Source organism: Lepidothrix coronata, unplaced genomic scaffold, assembly GCF_001604755.1.
Source record: "Lepidothrix coronata isolate B3197 unplaced genomic scaffold, Lepidothrix_coronata-1.0 Scaffold131, whole genome shotgun sequence".
Taxonomy (NCBI): Eukaryota; Metazoa; Chordata; class Aves; order Passeriformes; family Pipridae; genus Lepidothrix; species Lepidothrix coronata.
Window position 1 is genome coordinate 585,088 of NW_016690311.1, and position 17,835 is coordinate 602,922.

Sequence of the window (17,835 nt, forward strand, 5' to 3'; positions counted from 1 at the left end):
GCCATTATCTGCTCCTGTTCAACTTTATCTTTTCAAAAGAATGCAATATACTCTGTGTTATTACATCAGGCTCTAGTAGGAGAACTGGAAAACATCACGATTCGCTCTTCCCTCCGCCTTTTCTAAGCAGATTTTGAATATGTTATAAATGATAAGTTTCATGGGTTTTTTAAAGAGAATATAATGAGAAGTCAAACATCAGATTTTATTGCCCCAGTGTACATCTCACACTCCGGTAAACACACAGACTGCAGGACAGTTATTCTGAATTTTTAGTGCTGCAGTGAAGATTACATTATGTCTGTAGAAAATTTTTATTCCAGCCAAATGGATCACATCATCCAGTTCACTGGAAATTATGCACATATTTAAAGCAGAAGTAAGTTACATACGAGCTTTCAATTAAGAAAAATCATGTATGATTCATAATCTTAGCACAGAATTTATTGTTGTGTGAGAGGATTTAAATCCAGTTGTAAAAGCGGCTGAGAATAATTTATTCTCACAATGTAAGCAGCAAAGGCACTGATTAAGAATTAGTATATTCAGTGCTTAACTCCATCGTTTAAAGCAAACATTTCAAAATTTTTGGTTCACCACTCTGCAGGGATTTGCAGTCTACCTGCAATGCCTGAGTGTTCTGCTCTTCTGAAAATACTCTCAGTCTCTAAAGCAGTACATAATAAACCACGTCGCTGTTGCCTCTGCGTCTTGCTGCCTGATTCATCAAAAAATTGGCTGGCCTATAAAACCTTTTATTTTTTTATGCTTTTTTACCATGCTTCAAATTGCATGGTAGTCCTTGGATTGCTGGAAGGAAACGAGCGGAAAGCTAATTCCGATGATCTTTTCCCTTGCACCAGAATTCCTGATACTATTGAATATTCTGTACTCCACATCTGTGACAGCACAATGAGCCTTTGTTCATTTTTTAATCTAAAGAGAAATCTGCTGTAGGAGGTTGCACAGGGTGATAGCAGCCCAATTTAAAAGTCTCAATTATTTATTTTTAAAATACTTGGCATCTGTCTATGGAAATTGTACTTGCTTGGTTTCCAGTCTCTTAGAATGGCTTTGAACTCACTCACATCTTCTGGGATCTATCAAACGCTCATTGTGGCTTTTCTCTCATAAGTGCTGAATGAGTTTGGCCATGATAGTCTGTATTGGATGTAAACTTTGTGTCTTTGTAGTGGGGTAATGAGAGCAAAGAGATGTCATGCATGGGAATGGTGATTTCTGTCTGGATGTGTGTCGTGCCAAGCAGAGGAGGAGCAACTGAGCAGAGAGATGGAGCCTTTTATTTGTGAGTTGGTGGCGGGGGGAAGCCATTCACTGGAAGCAGGCTCAGATTTTGCAAACCAGTGACATTTCATAATGAGGGTTTAGTCATTCAGAGGTAATTGTACTTAATAAAATCAGAACTGGTCTCTGGTGGGCAGTATTTCTCAGTAATACACACGCACATTTTGGACAGCCTGTCCTTACAACATCAGCGTGGTGGCAGCCCAGTTCGGCATTAAAATCTAAGCACAGAGCAGGGCCCGCCATTTTGCCAAGTCTGGAGAACACCAGATTTCTGTAGAGGTTGGAAGAACACAGTTGAAGAAAGGTGTTTCTGCAGAGAATAGATTGTCCTGGGGAGGAGGGGGTTGCCTGCCCCCAGGTCATAGTGGAGGGTAGGAGTTCGGAGGCAAAGACTCTCCAGGCTGGAGAATTACCCACGTGTATGTGGTGTATTCACTTGTGTGTTGTGAGCTGGAAATAGGCCTGGAGTGCTTGGAAACTGTAATGGTTGGGCACTGGATTTTCCTGGACAGCAGACACTAGAAAACATGACATGTTTTCTTAGGGTGACTGGCAATTATCTCCTGGGTTATGGCTTTCTCTCTAATCCTCTGTTTTAAGGCACTTGTAACAGTCTGAAGATTTGGCCCTCAGTAAGGTTTTTTCCAAGGCTTAATCTGTGCTGTACAGCAAATCTCTCTCAAGTTTAAAAACAATTCTTTTATAGTGTGAAGAGTGTCAAAGCATGAAGTTTTTCCATTAAAAGCAAACTCTTGCTCTCTCCCTGCCTTGGTAAAGCTCTGTAGCTGCAGTAGTTGATAGCATTTTAGGATGGAGAGTCTTCCTGCAAGAAAAGTGCCTTTGTGTCACTAGGGACAGTTTGTCTCAGCTTAGTTTTATCAAAATACTGAAAATTTCTAGTTGCTTGGACACTACATGGTTTTTATAATAGATCTTTACAAGGTACATGCCAGCACACTGCTGTGTTCCACATCCGAGATTAAGGAAGCCCATGTAAGCCTTTCCCAGCCTTGTTGGTTATAGTGTGAAAGTCTTATAAATCTAATATATTGTGCCACAGAGGACAGGATGCTCGTGCCCTCTGGGACCTGTGCCACGGAGAAGGCTGTTTGGAGCACTGTCAGCATGGATGTGTGGAACAGAGTATTCTGACTGCAGACAGGTAGTGTCACATTATAGAAACTATGAAGGGTATTTCAGGCTTTCCCATTACTGTGGGATTCTCACAGCCTCTAAATTTTTTTTATTTTTTTTTTAATTTTGGGAAATAGAAGCTATTGTGAAAGCACATGCAAAAACGTACAGAAATTATGGTTTGTGGTGCTGAAATCAGGCAGGGCCACAATTCAGGCTGGATGTGCAAGCCTGGATGATGCTCCATTCTGCATTTTGCAAATAACAAATCATAATAGGATCCAAATTTTCTTTAGCTTAAAAACCTCTTTGTTGCATTCTGTGCTACGGCTTTGTATGTCCCAGGCAGAGAGACAGTAGAAGTCATTTATATGCAAAGTGCACCATATATTGTATATACTAATTATATAATAAGGAGTAATAATGAAAATTTTCTAGCATGTTTAGGCCACTTAACTATGCAGTGAAATTAATTTTACAGTTAACTGTCTTATTCCCGCTTTGTACATAAAGAACGTTATCCCACCCATAGAAAATATTAAATTAACTATCTGCTGATAAATGTATTCAATATTATGTATATTATGTATAAAGGAACAAAAATACATTTGATACATTTGCATTTTATTGTAAATTGGGGAAAACAGATGAGACTGTATTATGGAAGAGAACAATATGTGATCACATAATTAGAAAATTGTCATAATACTAATGCTCAGCAGTGTCCAGGTGTGGTTTAATGAGCAGCTTGAACTGTGAGGCTTTGAGAGTGAAACTTTACTGTCTTTTTTACATTTGCTTTGCAGTGTATGCATGTGTAAATTATATAATAGCAATTCCTCAGAGACTCTACTCCTAAAATGTTCCTTCTAGCTGTATGAACACATAAGGAAGCTACTGTATGACAGATGACGATAATTTTTCATACCAGACAGTTCCCCTTGACGTGATGGATGCAGAGAGAGGAACCACGCTCTCTGGAAAAACACCAGGGAGCAGTGGTAAAATGTTCCAATGTGTATGGTAATCAAGGCAGAGTGTGGTTCTTGATTAGTCTGTGAGATTGCACTGCTGAGACGAGGGATCTGAATAAAGCACTATTTTTTACCAAAGCCCTTTGCACTGCTATCCAAAAGTGTATTGTAAAAATTAATTTCCTTAAAATGCTGTGAGCAAAATTGATCCAAAATGATTTTGGCATATGCCGAACTCACTCAGTGATGCTTTTCTTCATAAACTCCTGTGAGGACTATATAGTGAAGTGTTTTATGTAAGGTATACATAATTTTAGACTTTATTTTAAACAGAAGTAAAATGTAATTTTTGTTTTCTCAGCTTTGATCTGTGCTGGCTAAACTGAAGTTTAAGCAACTCTACCTGAAACAAATTGTTTCTAATTTCTGCATCAATGAATGGCTGTACCTTGATCTGCATTTGTTCAAAGCATGAGTTGTCAGAATCTAGAGGTACCACCAACTTTGTGAGATATCACCAGCACCTCTGTGTGTGCTGTGAGAACTCTGGAAATAAGAAGGCCAAAACAGGGGAAGAAAATTGCTTTCAAATTTTATGAAGCTGGTGCGAGTGCAAATTTTTTCTTTTTTTTTTTTTTTTTCTTTTTTTTTCTGTGGGCCATTTGGAGTGTGCTCTTACTTCATCTTCCTGCTGAAAAAAGTACCTCTACCTCTGAAGGCTCTGATCTTCATCTTGGCTTTCTCCCTGTATGATGATGTTTTATTATCTGTATGATACTGGCAAAGCACCTATCCATTACAGGCAATATATCCTGTCAGAAGCCTGGGAATCAGTAAATGTGAGTAGGAATATATCTGAGCAAGATAAAAGGGTATACTCTCATCTGGCATATACACAATATGGGAAAAATACTTGCATTTGTGGATACAGGAGGATTTGTCATACAGCTCTATCTTGGAAAAACCCAAACTAGTGTTTGAGTCCAGCAGAGTATTTTCCTGCAGAAGGACTTGCAGGAGGGAATGATGGTCAGACTGGCAGTGTGTTGGGATGCACGGACAGTCTCAGCTAGACCTTCTTCTCCCTTAAACTGTGGGCTGTGTGGGTGTCTCCTATCACCTAGTGATGCTGTGAAAAGGTCGGGTAACAGGGGATGGGCAGCAGAGAAGCAGGAGTGAGTGCACAGGGCTCAGGCAAGGGGCCAGTGGCAGAGAATCCTGGTGGGTCTATTCCCATTTCATAGCCAGAAACAGATTTTTTTTTTTTCACTTGCATCAGTGTGCACAAGGGAGCCTACACATCAGCCAGCCAGCACTGGTTTGGATCGTGAAATCCATGCAGGAGGTTCCCTGCATAGCCCCAGGAGTAACTGCTGCAAAGTCCAGTTCTTGTGCTTGGCTGTCACCATCAGGCACGTGGTTTTCATTTGTATTGTGTAGGGCACACATATAACAAACATTACCAATGCTGAATTTGTCCTGTGACTGTACACACCTGCACAGTGTAATGTTGAGAAGGGAGCATTGCTTTTTTTGGATGTAAGCCATATCCTTTGGAGCAAGTCACGGCTGATACAGATGGACTTAGCACTAGGGGTTTCTCTGGGAATGGAGGGGTTGAACAGCTACTGGAGAAGCAGCAGTGTTTGGATGGCTGGCAGAAGTGGGAGCTCAGCTACTGTGGGAAGTGGAACAAGAACCATGCAAGAAATTAAGAGCAGGACCACCCATGGGCCTCTGTAGGTTGCCCTTATTCATGGCAAGTGTGTGTATAGGAGTGGGATTGTTCACCAGCAAGAGTGTATGGAGGAAACTGTTTCTTGTTTCTCTATTTGTGTAACTCCAGCATTTTCTAGTTTGGGGTAATCATTATTCTCACCCTCTTTTACTTGGGGTTTGTCTAATTATTAATATTTATTATTCATCTGAAAATGGCATCAAAATATCTGGGTTTGTCTCGTACTTCTTGCAGAGTACTAACGCTTGGGAAATAAAAGTCATGAAATCTAACTGAAGACAGGGAAAAGTCTGACCCTAACTGGTAGACCTGAATATCAGAGACTCATAAAAATGCATTGCTACGGAGACAGACTTTTATCTTACAAATTGCTTTAGGAGTAAAGGAATAACTCTAAACGTTGAAATCCTTTTCAAAATTCTCTATGGTTTCTGAGATAAATATGTTTAGCACATTTAACAGAGCAGGAGATGAGCCTGCAATGGGCAAAGAAATGAAGAGATGCTGGCAGAAAGCACAAAGTTTACCATCTAAACAGACTGACCATTCTGTTTATCCTTGGGCTTGGTATTAAAATGCATTGCATTGACTCTGTTCCCTGCTTACTGTCCCAGTAGAGCAGTCATGCTATTAATCAAGATGCTGGTTAAACAGCATTGTTCAGCAGAATTCCTTTATCTCAGGTTCATAACACTGGCTTTACATACAATGTGTGTGCATTACCTCATTTGAAAACTGTATGAATCAACACTAATGTGATTTTGTTGTTGGTTTTAATTTTTACAGATGCAGATTTACTTCTACAATCCCGATGACTTTGACAGTTTTGGAACAGCAGTTCTAGAAAACAGGGTAGTAGGAGCCATGGCTGTGTTTTTTCAAGTAAGTTTAAACAAAGGCTATATCCATAAACCAAAGTGTTCACCGAGTACTATTTAATTCATTGAATTGTTTCAAGCTTAATGGATGCATCTGTTTTCTTGTTCCCACCTGTCTAAGTGAAAGATATTTCATACTGTCTATGTGTGATTTAAAATGTAAATAAGTATATTTAAAAACATAATGAAAAATTTTGCATGAATTGTTCTGATTTTATAGCTGCTCTACAGATGCAGATTGGAGAACACATTTATCACGGAACTTCCTTCACTGCTGAAGCACATTGCTGCAGTTCCTGGAATACTAACAAACCAACACCAACTGGTTCTGTTTAGGGAAAACTTAAAATTCAAACATAGCTGGAGAGAAAATTAATCAATAAGTTTCATCAATCTTATCTGTAGCAGCTTCTTCTAAATTGTCATAGTAACAAGTTCTTGAACAGACCAGGTTTCCAAATGAGTGAATTTATGCATCCGCTTTTTTAAAATGCATCCTGAGAGTGGGGCTGCTGGGGGAGCTCATTTATGGTTCAAAACGCTCCAGACCTGTGGTGTGGGGCAGGGACTGCTGCTTGCCATGGCTGGCGTGTGAGCCATGTGACAGTGCTGTTCAGCAGGGTGAGCTTTTTGTCACGTTGCATCAGAAACAGGATTTTTACCTTTCTGACTCGAGGGTGAATTGAATGGAGAGAGGTGGAGCTACTCCATACCACCAGGCTGTCACAGGCAGAGAAATGGCTAATGAAGATTTGAAATATCTTAAGGTCTTGCTTTTCAAAAGAGAGAAAAGGAGAGAGGGAAGAGCAAGAGAAAATGCTGATTCTCTGTGAGGTTTCACACTAGTTTTTGCTGAGGAAGAAAGTGATCTTGCCGTTATCTTTGTGAAGCCAGATAAAAAGGAATATGCAAGTACCCATATGTAAATACCTCCCTTTTTCTTATGATGTTAGAGTGACAAGCCTGACTCTGCTGCTCAAATTAAGTAAGGTTGTCTTTTTCCATGTCACTGATTTTGATCAAATGCTTTGATAAGGAGAAAAGGACAGATCCTTGTATTGCATAAATTGCTGTAACTCTGCTGACATCAGGCTAGTGGAAGGAGGCATGTTAAATTCATCACTGTTGGATTCTGAGCACTCCTGTGGCATTTCATGTTAGGGCAAAGTTGGTGGAGATGCGATAATTTGCAGTGGCATAGCATGATGATTCCCCAGACTTCTTAATCTTGATGTGATATGGGAAGCTTTGGGCAAATTGAATTTGGCCATACGAGACAGAAGTTTAGAAACAGAACAGCCAAAGGCTGGTTTGTGCCACAGTGAAGAGCTGTGGGTTATGTGTGTGTGCTATGTCAGGAGCCTGCGTTGTGCCGTGGTGTGCAACACGTGTTGTGGCATCATCTGTCAGGAATTTAATTGCTAAATTACCCTGATGTGCTTCACATCGGCCATGTGAAGCACTGCCCCATGTCACACCATTGCCTAGTCTGTATGTATGAAATTTATTCCCTAAATCCTGGTTTTAGAGGATCTTAAAATTGTAGTGGGACTGTGTTTTGTATTCCCCACCTGCAAAGCCAGGTGCTGCACTTACTGCAAGTCCCACTTTGCACAATTCCAAGGGAGCCATTAACTCACTAAAAATAACTTAAAATAATCTGTAATGCTGTTAAAAAAAACCCTTTGATTGTAGGAGACCTCAGGCTCTTCAAGACCACAACTGAGTGTTGCGGTCCCTTCAGGGAAGCAGAAATCTATACTTCTCATCATTTCCAGCCCTGCAGGCCGCAGGACATGAGGCTGTAAAGTCTGGATGATGGTGCAGCTGGGCTCCTCTGCTCCAGGAGCCATGAAATCTGAAACCATTACTGATAAACAGTCTCTGATCTTTTCCAGAGAGTGGGGCTAAGGTAATTCTTTGGCAAAGTGACCCAGGGACAACCTGTTTTGCGGCAGAAAGGAAATGGGTTTCTTCTTTTGGTATTTTTTGGGTTTGTTTTTTTTTTTTTGCCTTTGGGTTGAAATGAGAAATCAATGCTGTGCAGTTAAACTTGTGAGTGTATCAGGTTTTCCTTCTGGGTAGCTTTCCTCCAAGACAGAGAACAGTCAAGGAAGATTTGTAGAGCCCAGAGTCCCCAGTCTGGAAGAGCATGTGCTGAATTCTGATCTGTGTAAGTTAACTCTAAGGACATCAAGATGACAACTACTGTTTTGGTCATCATGGGGGTTTTCCAGAGTTTGAACCTGAGTTGTACGTAGGGTTATCAATGGGTGATGATAATCCTTTGCAAATCTGTACTTTTTTTGACTAAGGTGCTGTTTTAGCTCCCTCAGCTGTGTATTGTGTGCTGGAGCTGGTGATCCACAACTTGGAAAAACCTTTTTATTCAGAAATACCTGGTGTTCCCTGAGCCTTGCTCCCCAGGGCTCCACATGGATAAGCATACCACAGCTAGTATTCCATGGAGCTAATTTAAAGCTGTCTTTTAAAACTAATTCCTAGTGACTTTTGAATGAAATGTCCCTAAGATGTCCATGGTCACATTTTGATTGGCAGTTTAGATTACTCAAGTACTAATTTTATAGCTTTCAATTTTCCAGAACTGTAGTCCCATCTCAAACTCATTTACCTAGAACTTAGTTGTAAAAAATTGTAGCACGAGAGGCCATACTGTTTTTTACAAATGCATTAAAAAACTGAATCATGCCTGCTTTCCTATGTAGATATTTTAACATCAATTATTGGATAGATTTGCCATTAAGTCAAGACTTGGATTTTTGCTAATGCAGTAATGCTGTGTTGGAATGAATGTGTACTGCACCAACTGAGTTTATAGTCTGGCAGGTGTTTTTTGTTTGACTGATGTTCACAAATGTTCCTTTGAAAATCAGATTCTCTGGTGAGTGAACATTATAATGAACTATATAATTATTGGTGAAACATTAAATAATTAAGAACCCTCCTTCTTCCTTTTTAAATAATTTAACTTGGACCATATAAAAATTTTCCTTATTGAATTCATTATTTCAGGGGCAATTTCCAGGTAAAGTACATTGGTTCTGTACAGGTATAACTGAAGCTCTTGAAACTTTTTTGTAAATGCAAACTAAATCTGTGCTTTTTTCATTGCTTTCATTGTAAGCTGTGGTGATAAATTCTGTTTCTGTTTGTGTGCTGCAGGGCAGTTGACCTAATTAAAAAAAAAATTAGTACTTGAACTTAGGAAACAATTCTTGCAAATACAAACTGCTCTAACTGCTCATCTCTGTATCTCATTGTGGATAGACTCTGAGAGGGTCTCACACAAAATAGCACTGTGGGGACTCTAGCAGGTATTCTCAATTTGCAAATGAGATGAGCTGGCCTGAAATCTCTAACTGGGCTCTGAAAGTGGGTTTTTCTTTGCTGTTAAAGAGAACTCACTTGTTTTTTTAACAAAAATCAAAGTCCTCTGGAGACAAATGAGAGAATGCCTGTGATTTCTCCCTCCCTTCTGACAGGTTTTTCAGGAGAACACATTGTGGCCGTTCCTTTCCGTACTGGGGTTATGTGGTGTCTCTCAAAGTGAACCTGGTGCTAGTGGGAGATATTTAACTAGTCATGCCCATGACCCCCTACCAACAGCATCTTCGTGGTTTGCAGTAAAGGCTTCTGGGTCTGCAGAAATGGTACCACCACAGTGACAGACCTGGCTGAGGGGCTCATTGCTTTGGGGGCATCTTAAATGTGCCAGTGGCTGCACACTGGGACCCACCATCTGCTGGAACACACGTGGCAGGTCCCAGCCCAGGCGGGCACCTCAGGCTTTATTTAAATGATCCTAACTTGAATAGTTGGTGCACATGCTCGGTTTCAGCCCACGTAACATTCAGCTTGTGGTTAATGATGTTCTGGCTCCGGGCCTTGGTTAATTGTCAGGCTGAGCTGGTTTTGAAGCAAGCCAGGAGTGGAAGGCAAGGCCCAGATCTCTCATGGTTCCTGAGTCATCCATCCGTCTATATACATGTAATACATATTTATAAGTCACATTTAAAATGAGTAGTTACTTGGATTAAATGCATTCAGACATATTGCATGGCTCTGTTTTAACCATCTAACAATATAATTCATTGCACACTTCACTACTTGCTTTATTAAAGCCAAACTTAAATGTGTTCAAAACAAACATATTGCTTTTGCATTTGAAATATTCATCTTTTAGTCCTGCAGTAGATTCATTATGACAGAGAATACTTCATTCCTTGATTACTGCTGTGAAAAGACACAATACTGATTCCCTAAGCACTCATCAAATATTCGATAGCTCAGAAATTCAGGAGGAGGTGATGGAATTCTTTTTCCTACAGGGAGGGCATATAAATCTATTTTATATTTGCAAAGAAAACCATCAGTGATTAGTTACTGTGTCTCAGGTACTCAAACAAATCATCTCTAAAGAAGTTAAAGTAAAAATGAATTTTAAAATAACTTTTAGCAATGCTTTCATCATTAAAATTAGCTCCATAATGATGAGTGATGTTGATACCTCGATCACTCAAGAGCTTTAGCAGTGCAGAGCTAGATTTTTAAAGGTAATTAGGTACTTGGCAGCAAATGTGCAACTAGCAGTATTTTCAAAAGTATATGGGGTAAAAATCAAGGGGTTTACAGGTCTTTTGCTGGGTTGCCATTCTTGATTTTCTTTTCCAATGCTGACACTTTTGTAAGGTTGTGGGAAAAATACTGTATAGCCCTTCTAACTTTTAGATCTATGTGTGTGTTATTTGTATGTAAATATCTTTATATTTAGTTCTAACTCATGTACGCAGCGATTTGTTCTTCAGTAAAATGAGTAATTGTGGCCTTGGTTTTTGTGAGATTTTTTTATAGTAGTTGTTGGTGTGCTTCTTCAAGGAGATCAGTAACTTTTCACGGGGACCTAAATGAGCTGATCACAGAATAAATTGGTGGAACACCATCAAAGCTGTTGAATATTTGGCACAAATATGCCTTTTTTAATGTATATTTCTCAAACAACAGAATTCAGCTTTTAACTTCTCTTAGAAGCCTTTTTCTTCCCTCTTCTTCCCTTTCATTAACTCTTTCATGTGTCTGCCATCATAACCAAATAAATTCAGTGAATAAGTGCTTTAAATACGGTAGATGTTGAGAAAACCATGTCAATCAGGAGACGAGGATCCCATGTCCCCATCTCAATTCCTGGAAATTCCCTAATCCCACCTCTCCCTCACTATAGTGCTTTTTGAAAGTCTGAGCAAAAGTAGCTTGATTTTGACAATGGGAATGGAGAAAGAGGTGTGCACTTCTCTTGGAACATTATACCCACCTACATGAAGCATAATGGTGGGTATAATGGATATTGCCTAAACACTGGTGCTCCAGTGTTTAGGCAATATCTTAGAGGTGATTTGCAGTAGTTAAAATAACATGTGGCATCATTAACATGCAGGGCATCATCTAGAGTCATTGAGAGACTTTTCATTTATTTTAATAGACTTCAGATAGATGTAAAGACCTTAAAATTAAATTACAGTATTAATTCTTTCAGTGGTTACATTAGAACCCATGGTGCTTTATTAATAGTGGCTTATGAATAATAAAACTGTTATTATTGATTAGCAGTGTTATTTATGTATTAGTACAGCTATATTTTTATTATCTTCATAACATGAAAATGTGTACAGGCTAAAGCTGCTTATTCAATCCTATATACTATTAACTCTCCATGTAAGTGAAGACAAGCAAAACAGTTTGAAATGTGTCCTTCCTCACTAAGTCCAGTTTTCTCGGCATTTTGAAATGTTGCAGTTGTTTAAAACCATTAGTTGTTACTAATAAATGCAGTACGAGAGCCTTTAAGTGGCTGAAGAATAGTATAGAGGAATAAAGCACAGAGGTACAAAGTAGCTACCCTGACATATAAAGACACAGTCAGAGTAGGTAGATATGGCCAGTACAGCACTGAGAGTACATTTTTCTGAGACTCACCTTGTACAGTACCTGTAATGCTGTGCAGTAACATATGAACATCTCTGGAGCAGAAAACAGTTCTCCTAATTTTCCAGTGAATAAGTGGATATAAATTTTTCGAAAGTGATTTTACATTGTGGAGAACTTAAATACAAAATTTTGAGAGTTTCTAAAATTAGATTTTAATTGAGTTCAGTACGTGTATGGCATGGAACAGCCTCCAGAGGTGATTTGTTTAGCCAAAACGTGCAAGTTTAGGTGCCTAAGAGCAAGCATTCATGCTGAGCAAAATACTTGCACTGAAACCATTTTGATTGGAGGTGGGTTTGTGTAGAAGATAAAAATTGATGGAAGCTGTCTGTTTCTAAAAAATATATTCTTCCCTTTCCATTAAAGAAAACAAAAATATTTTTTTAACTAAGCCCAAAAATCTGATTTTTATTTCAACTTATGTTGAAAGTTTCTTTGGGAAATAGGAATATTTTTGAATATTTTATGTAAAATAAGAAAGGAAGGGGAGAACAGATGGGAAATAGCTCTGTGAGTAAAATATATATCTATATATCTCCAGTTTCAGTTTTGGTGCTTATTGAGTTTCAAGTGTTTAACAGTGAGACTTTAACTTTATTCTGATCCCTACCATTGCCCAAATTGGTCATGTTTAATAGTAAAATTGCTGTTTATGGCAGAGATTCTTTAAAAAAACTAAGGTTTCTTGTAATAAGGTGCTTCATCCTTTATTTTAGTACATAAATGAGTGGGCTGATTTTCAGGAGCACTTAACAAACAAACCCTGATGAAATCTTGAGTTTACTAGAGAAGCTTCAAAAGGTTTTTAGCTGTGGAGGGTGATGCAGTTGTGAGATGGGCAGAGCTGCATCCCTTTCTTGAAGATCATCACTTGTGTCAGAGCAGAGAAGCAGGTAAGGAAGGACCAGACTGCAGGGGTGAGCCCTGGGACCTCACTGAGCAAAACCCATGAGCAATTTGGAGAGCACAGGGAAGGTGTCAGGGCTGTGAGCCCGGTGATGTTCGTCACTCAGTGCTGCTGGGCTCAAGAAATGAGGGCTTTGCTAGTGAGCTGAATTGCACTGAAGAAACACTGGCCCTTTCACTGTGGGGGGTTTTTTACCAAATAATCTTCAGTTCTCCAAACTTTCTGTCCATTGACAGCAGCACTGATACACACTTTTGCTGCTGGGGTCACTGTGGAGAGCCCGGGCCCCTGGTAATGCCTCATGTCAAATCCCATGCAAACACAAGCCAAGTTTCTGTTGATGTGCAGGGTGCTGTGGGTTCGGGCCCCCATTCACACGGCTGCACGCTTGTCGTGGCTGATCATGAGAAGGAACACGTGGCTAAATCTGTGAGAGCTAAGAGAAGTGTTCACACAGCAGCCTGAACATCCTGAGCAAGTGTGCTTGGAGGAACGAGGTACGAATGTGTGAGCGAAAGGTGGGCTGGATTTGGAGGCACAGGCTGACAGGGCGGCTGAAACAGATCGTTCTTGGAAGCAAACACATCGTTCCGCTTCTGCTTGCCTGTGTTCTGCCAAGAGGCATTTGCAGTCTCTAGATCATGATGGCTGCAACCTGCTGTGTTGAAACTTTTCTATCCACAGGCTGACTGTGCAGTGTAGAAGGATAATCTACCTTATGTGCACTTATCTTCTTCAGTGCCCAAGGAATCGTCTTCCTTTCCCTTCTTCAGCTCTATGAACTCATTCCTGATATTTTCCAATAAAGCAGAAAGCCTGATGTTGTCAGCTGACCTCTAAAATGCAGTACTTTCAATTAAAGCCTTTTTGTTAGATTGAGTTTTAAAGGATATGAGCTGTACAGACAGTGGTGCCATGCAGTTCTTTTTACAGTGCAGAGCGAAATACCAGAATGCACAGAGAGTCTTTGGCTTTTATTTTGTTTTTAATGTCAGACACAACTACAGAAGTGAACTTCCAAAGTGTCTGAAAAAAATCTAATTGAAGGTAAAAATTAGAATTAGATTTTTTTTTTTCCCAAATGCACTGTAAATGCTTTTTTAACTGCGCAGTCTGAGACCACAACTCAACTTGTGCCATCGCCTCTCTGGTTTAGATGCAGCAGGAGGGAGGGCGGCTAACAATGGGGATGGCTTGACAAGTGACTTCTGCTTTTTGTGATAAATCACAGTCCTTTGCTCAGATTTCTTTAGTGGAAACATCACAATTGTTGATGCTGGGAAGGAACTGCAAACTTTCTTGCTGTTGAGAGGACTTGGACTTCAAAGTTGTGCAATGCTACAAATTTGAAAAACACTCTCTGTATATTTTATGGGGTCTCTCCTCAATGTCTTGAGCTATCTGTTGTAACCATTAATGAGAGCTAGTTGTGTGCATTGCATGGGGAATAGATCTCTGTGCTCTTCTAGTTTAATGTGCATTTGAATGTCAGGATCACTATCTTTCAGTTTACAGCATGGTAAATGTTTTTGACCTGCAGTTTTTTTGCTTTCTCAATGATTCTTAATTGATTAATGTATTGCAATTAATCCCAAGTGGGATGCCATTATTAACTTGCTTCATTAAATTGCATACCAGTTTGTTAGCATTAATTCTTGTAATTGTCCCCTTACATTTCAGTGGTTTTATTTTAATAACTTGCCCTAGAAGCTTGATCAGCACACATTCATGTATTTTGCCTCTCTTTCCTTTCTCTCACCCTTGATGTTCAAAAGTGGAGTCAGTTTAGGAATATTTATAGTGTCTAATGTCAGCATCTTGAACACAGTAATTTACTTCTCTCTGATTTAAAAATACCCTGCCTTAAAAAAAAAAAACAAAAACACCCCCCCCCTTTTGTAGCCATGCCATGAGATTTTTAAAATTTATAGAAAAATGTCGTGTGGAGTTTTCATTACCAAACTCCTGAAAATGACACTTAGATGTCTAATATGTAAAAATTACAGTTGTCAGTCTGTAACGTCACTCCTTCTGTGGTTCAGGAAGATTGATACTCAGGAAATCTACTGATTATAACCATTAGACTAGAAAACCAATTCATTCCCTAACTACAGTAGTACTTTTTTTCATTTTGCTTTCTGTTGTGCATTGTTGATGCATGACTTGGTGACTTGGTCAAGCATCACATTGCAGACCTAGAGCTGAGTGCTGTGACAGCAGGGAAAAAGTGGAGGGACCCCCAGATTTCAGGCAGGCTTCATTCCTCACCTGTTGTCTGCTCTAGGGAAGGGACAAGAACCCCTTGTGGAGTCTCTCTTGTGTCTCTGAGCATTGAGAAGCCCATCAGATGTGGCTTCCTTGCTGCAAGTAACTTTTCTCTGTGATAGCAAAGATTGCTTTGTCCCCATCCTTCTTACATGCTCCAAATATGGTGCATTTTGACTTGAGCTTTTTATTTAGGAAAAAGAGAGGAAGAGAGAAGTTGTAAATAAAGTACCTATTTCTTGCTGTCCAAGTCTTCAGAGAGTTTTCTAGAATTGATCTTAGTTACAGAATGAAAGGAGAGGTAAAGCTGTGCGTTCATCTTCTTTCCTTTCTCCCAGACAAAGCAGCTGCCTCTGGTGAGTCTCTGTTTTCTCCCAGTTGTTAAACATCCAGCCTGGATTCCATGAAGGTAGTTTTTTATGTCTGTCCGCCTACCTATTTTTAAAATTTAATTTGATTTATTTTTTCTTAAAAAAAACCCAAAAACAAAAAAAAAACCCCAACAACAACAAAAAACAAACTGGCTCTGTAGTCATCCAGTACTCATACCCATTTGTCTCTCAGAGGCTTAATCAAATATATTACATGTGGCTTACATTCATGGGACATAGATGGAAAAATCTAGCATTTCAAATAGGAAACTCCAGTTCTCCATTTCACGTGTTGCCTGTTCTTCAGGATTTTGCTCAGAATTCGTGTACCCCTTAGAAAAATTACACCTGTTTTCACCCTCTGTATCTTCAATGAAACTGCACAGTCTTCATATGTCTCTGGTTACCAGTTAGTGTTATGGCACAGTTTGAGTGAAGGTGAGCACAGGATCTATTCATAAATGATTGCCTAGTTTCACTTTGTGTCATAAAAAAAAGATTGGTTGTAAAGTCTGAATATATAAAATAGATGGGTAAAATTGGGGCTTCCTTTCCCTTTAGATCTTCTGGCTCAGATGAAAAAGTTATTCTTGTTAAATATAAGCTGTTCTGCCTGAAGAATTATTACTGTAGTTCTCAGATATAACAGTGCCAGGTTTCTCCTGGTATTGGCAATAATAAACAATACAAGCTTCAGACAGAATTTCCTGGGTAGCATACCAAATGTTCTAGAAAACCTTCTCGGACAGTAGCTAATACATTTTTAATACAAATAAAACATAATTCTTTAGTCTTGTTTCAGTTTGATCCCTAAGGTAGAAAAAGTATACCGACTATGCATAATTGATGTGTTTGTTTGAAGTGTTTACCCGGATACTCCATTCACAAAGTCTCTTTCTGTTAATAGGCTGCTGTGAGATGTAAGAATCACTTACAGCTCAAATTGTACAAATAAATGGAACGTGTCATTTTTGTACAATCAGTGAGGTGGTTATGTAGTCATCCTAATTGTGTCTTTGTCTGCACTGCCCACACCATCCATCCTTAGTTAAGTCACAGAACAGATCCAGCTGAAATGTCAGTGTTTTTCCCAGATTGGATGTGATGAGAAAGCATGAAAGCATGCAAGGGAGGGAAGTGGAGTGATTGGGAGCAGGGGGTGCTGCCCACCCCTTCCAGGGGTGTCATCAGCACGGATTGGTGTCAGGTTGGCATGTCCATATAGGCACCACCCCAGTTATTACCAGTGATATGTGTGGTTTCTTGTATAATTCCTAAACATCACCCATGATGCAGAGCAGGTGTGCAGGAAAATTTCCCTCAGTAATTTAATTATAATCTATCCTAAATTACTGTAAATCCAGTGTTACAGGTTACTGCCATCGGATTGAGTTGTTGCTGGTTTTTGTCGTCTGTAGTTTCTGTGCTGCAGGACAGTTGTGGCAGAGATTATTATTGAGGGTTTTCTGAGCCTGTGGTTTTCTTTCCAGAGGTCAAAGAAAGGCAATGAAAGTAAATCAGAGTCTAGTCTGGTCCCTTCTTGACGTCTTTGTACAGAGGCAGACATTTGTATGTATGGCTGATGCTTTAGCTGATAATGCTGATGGCACATCGCCCCCCAAAATAATTCTGCAGCCGAGATGGCGGCTTGCCCAGAGCAATCTTTATATCTGATGTTTTACCTCCTGTGAGTCTAAATCAGAAATCTTCAAGTTTGTGGTGTGGAAATGAGGGTGTGTAAACCTGGGAACACTTTTACAGCATAACTTTATAGTAGCTTTCAGATGTATCTTTCTCATCTGTGATTCACTGAGGAACACACTAATTTGACCGAGGTGATGAATCCAAAATGAGCTCAATGGTCCTGGTTTGAGTAATATTAAACCTCCCTTTGCTTTAAGTTCAGCTGTGCTTGTATCAGAGTTCCCAGAACAAAACCAGCATAGAAGCTGGGATGTGCTTTTTAAACTCTCCTGGAGACAGACGAGAGTCAAGAATGCCAATCACCATTTTATCCTATGCTGAAAATCAGAATATGTGTTAAATAAAGATTGCTTAAATCTGTTCAGCACCTCTGAACAGTGAGTTTTGATGGAGCAGGATTTTTCCTATGAGCTTATGGTGTTTGCAACTGTTTCACAGCTCTGAGAAGCCAAGGAAAAGCTGCCTGGCTGACACCATCAGAACAAGTGTTTAGCTGCTGATTGTAACAGTACCATTTCTGTGCATCAAAAATGCATTGTAATGTGGTCATTAT

The 17,835-nt window shown here is 39.5% G+C and overlaps 1 protein-coding gene across 1 annotated transcript in view; it reads left to right on the plus strand.

Moving 5' to 3' along the window:
• Positions 1-17,835, plus strand: part of PTPRG (protein tyrosine phosphatase, receptor type G) — a 397,243-nt gene that overhangs the window by 256,076 nt on the left and 123,332 nt on the right. The window contains exon 5 of the mRNA XM_017826901.1: positions 5,941-6,036. Coding sequence (XP_017682390.1) covers positions 5,941-6,036 — 96 coding nt within the window. The remainder of the gene's footprint in view (positions 1-5,940; positions 6,037-17,835) is intronic.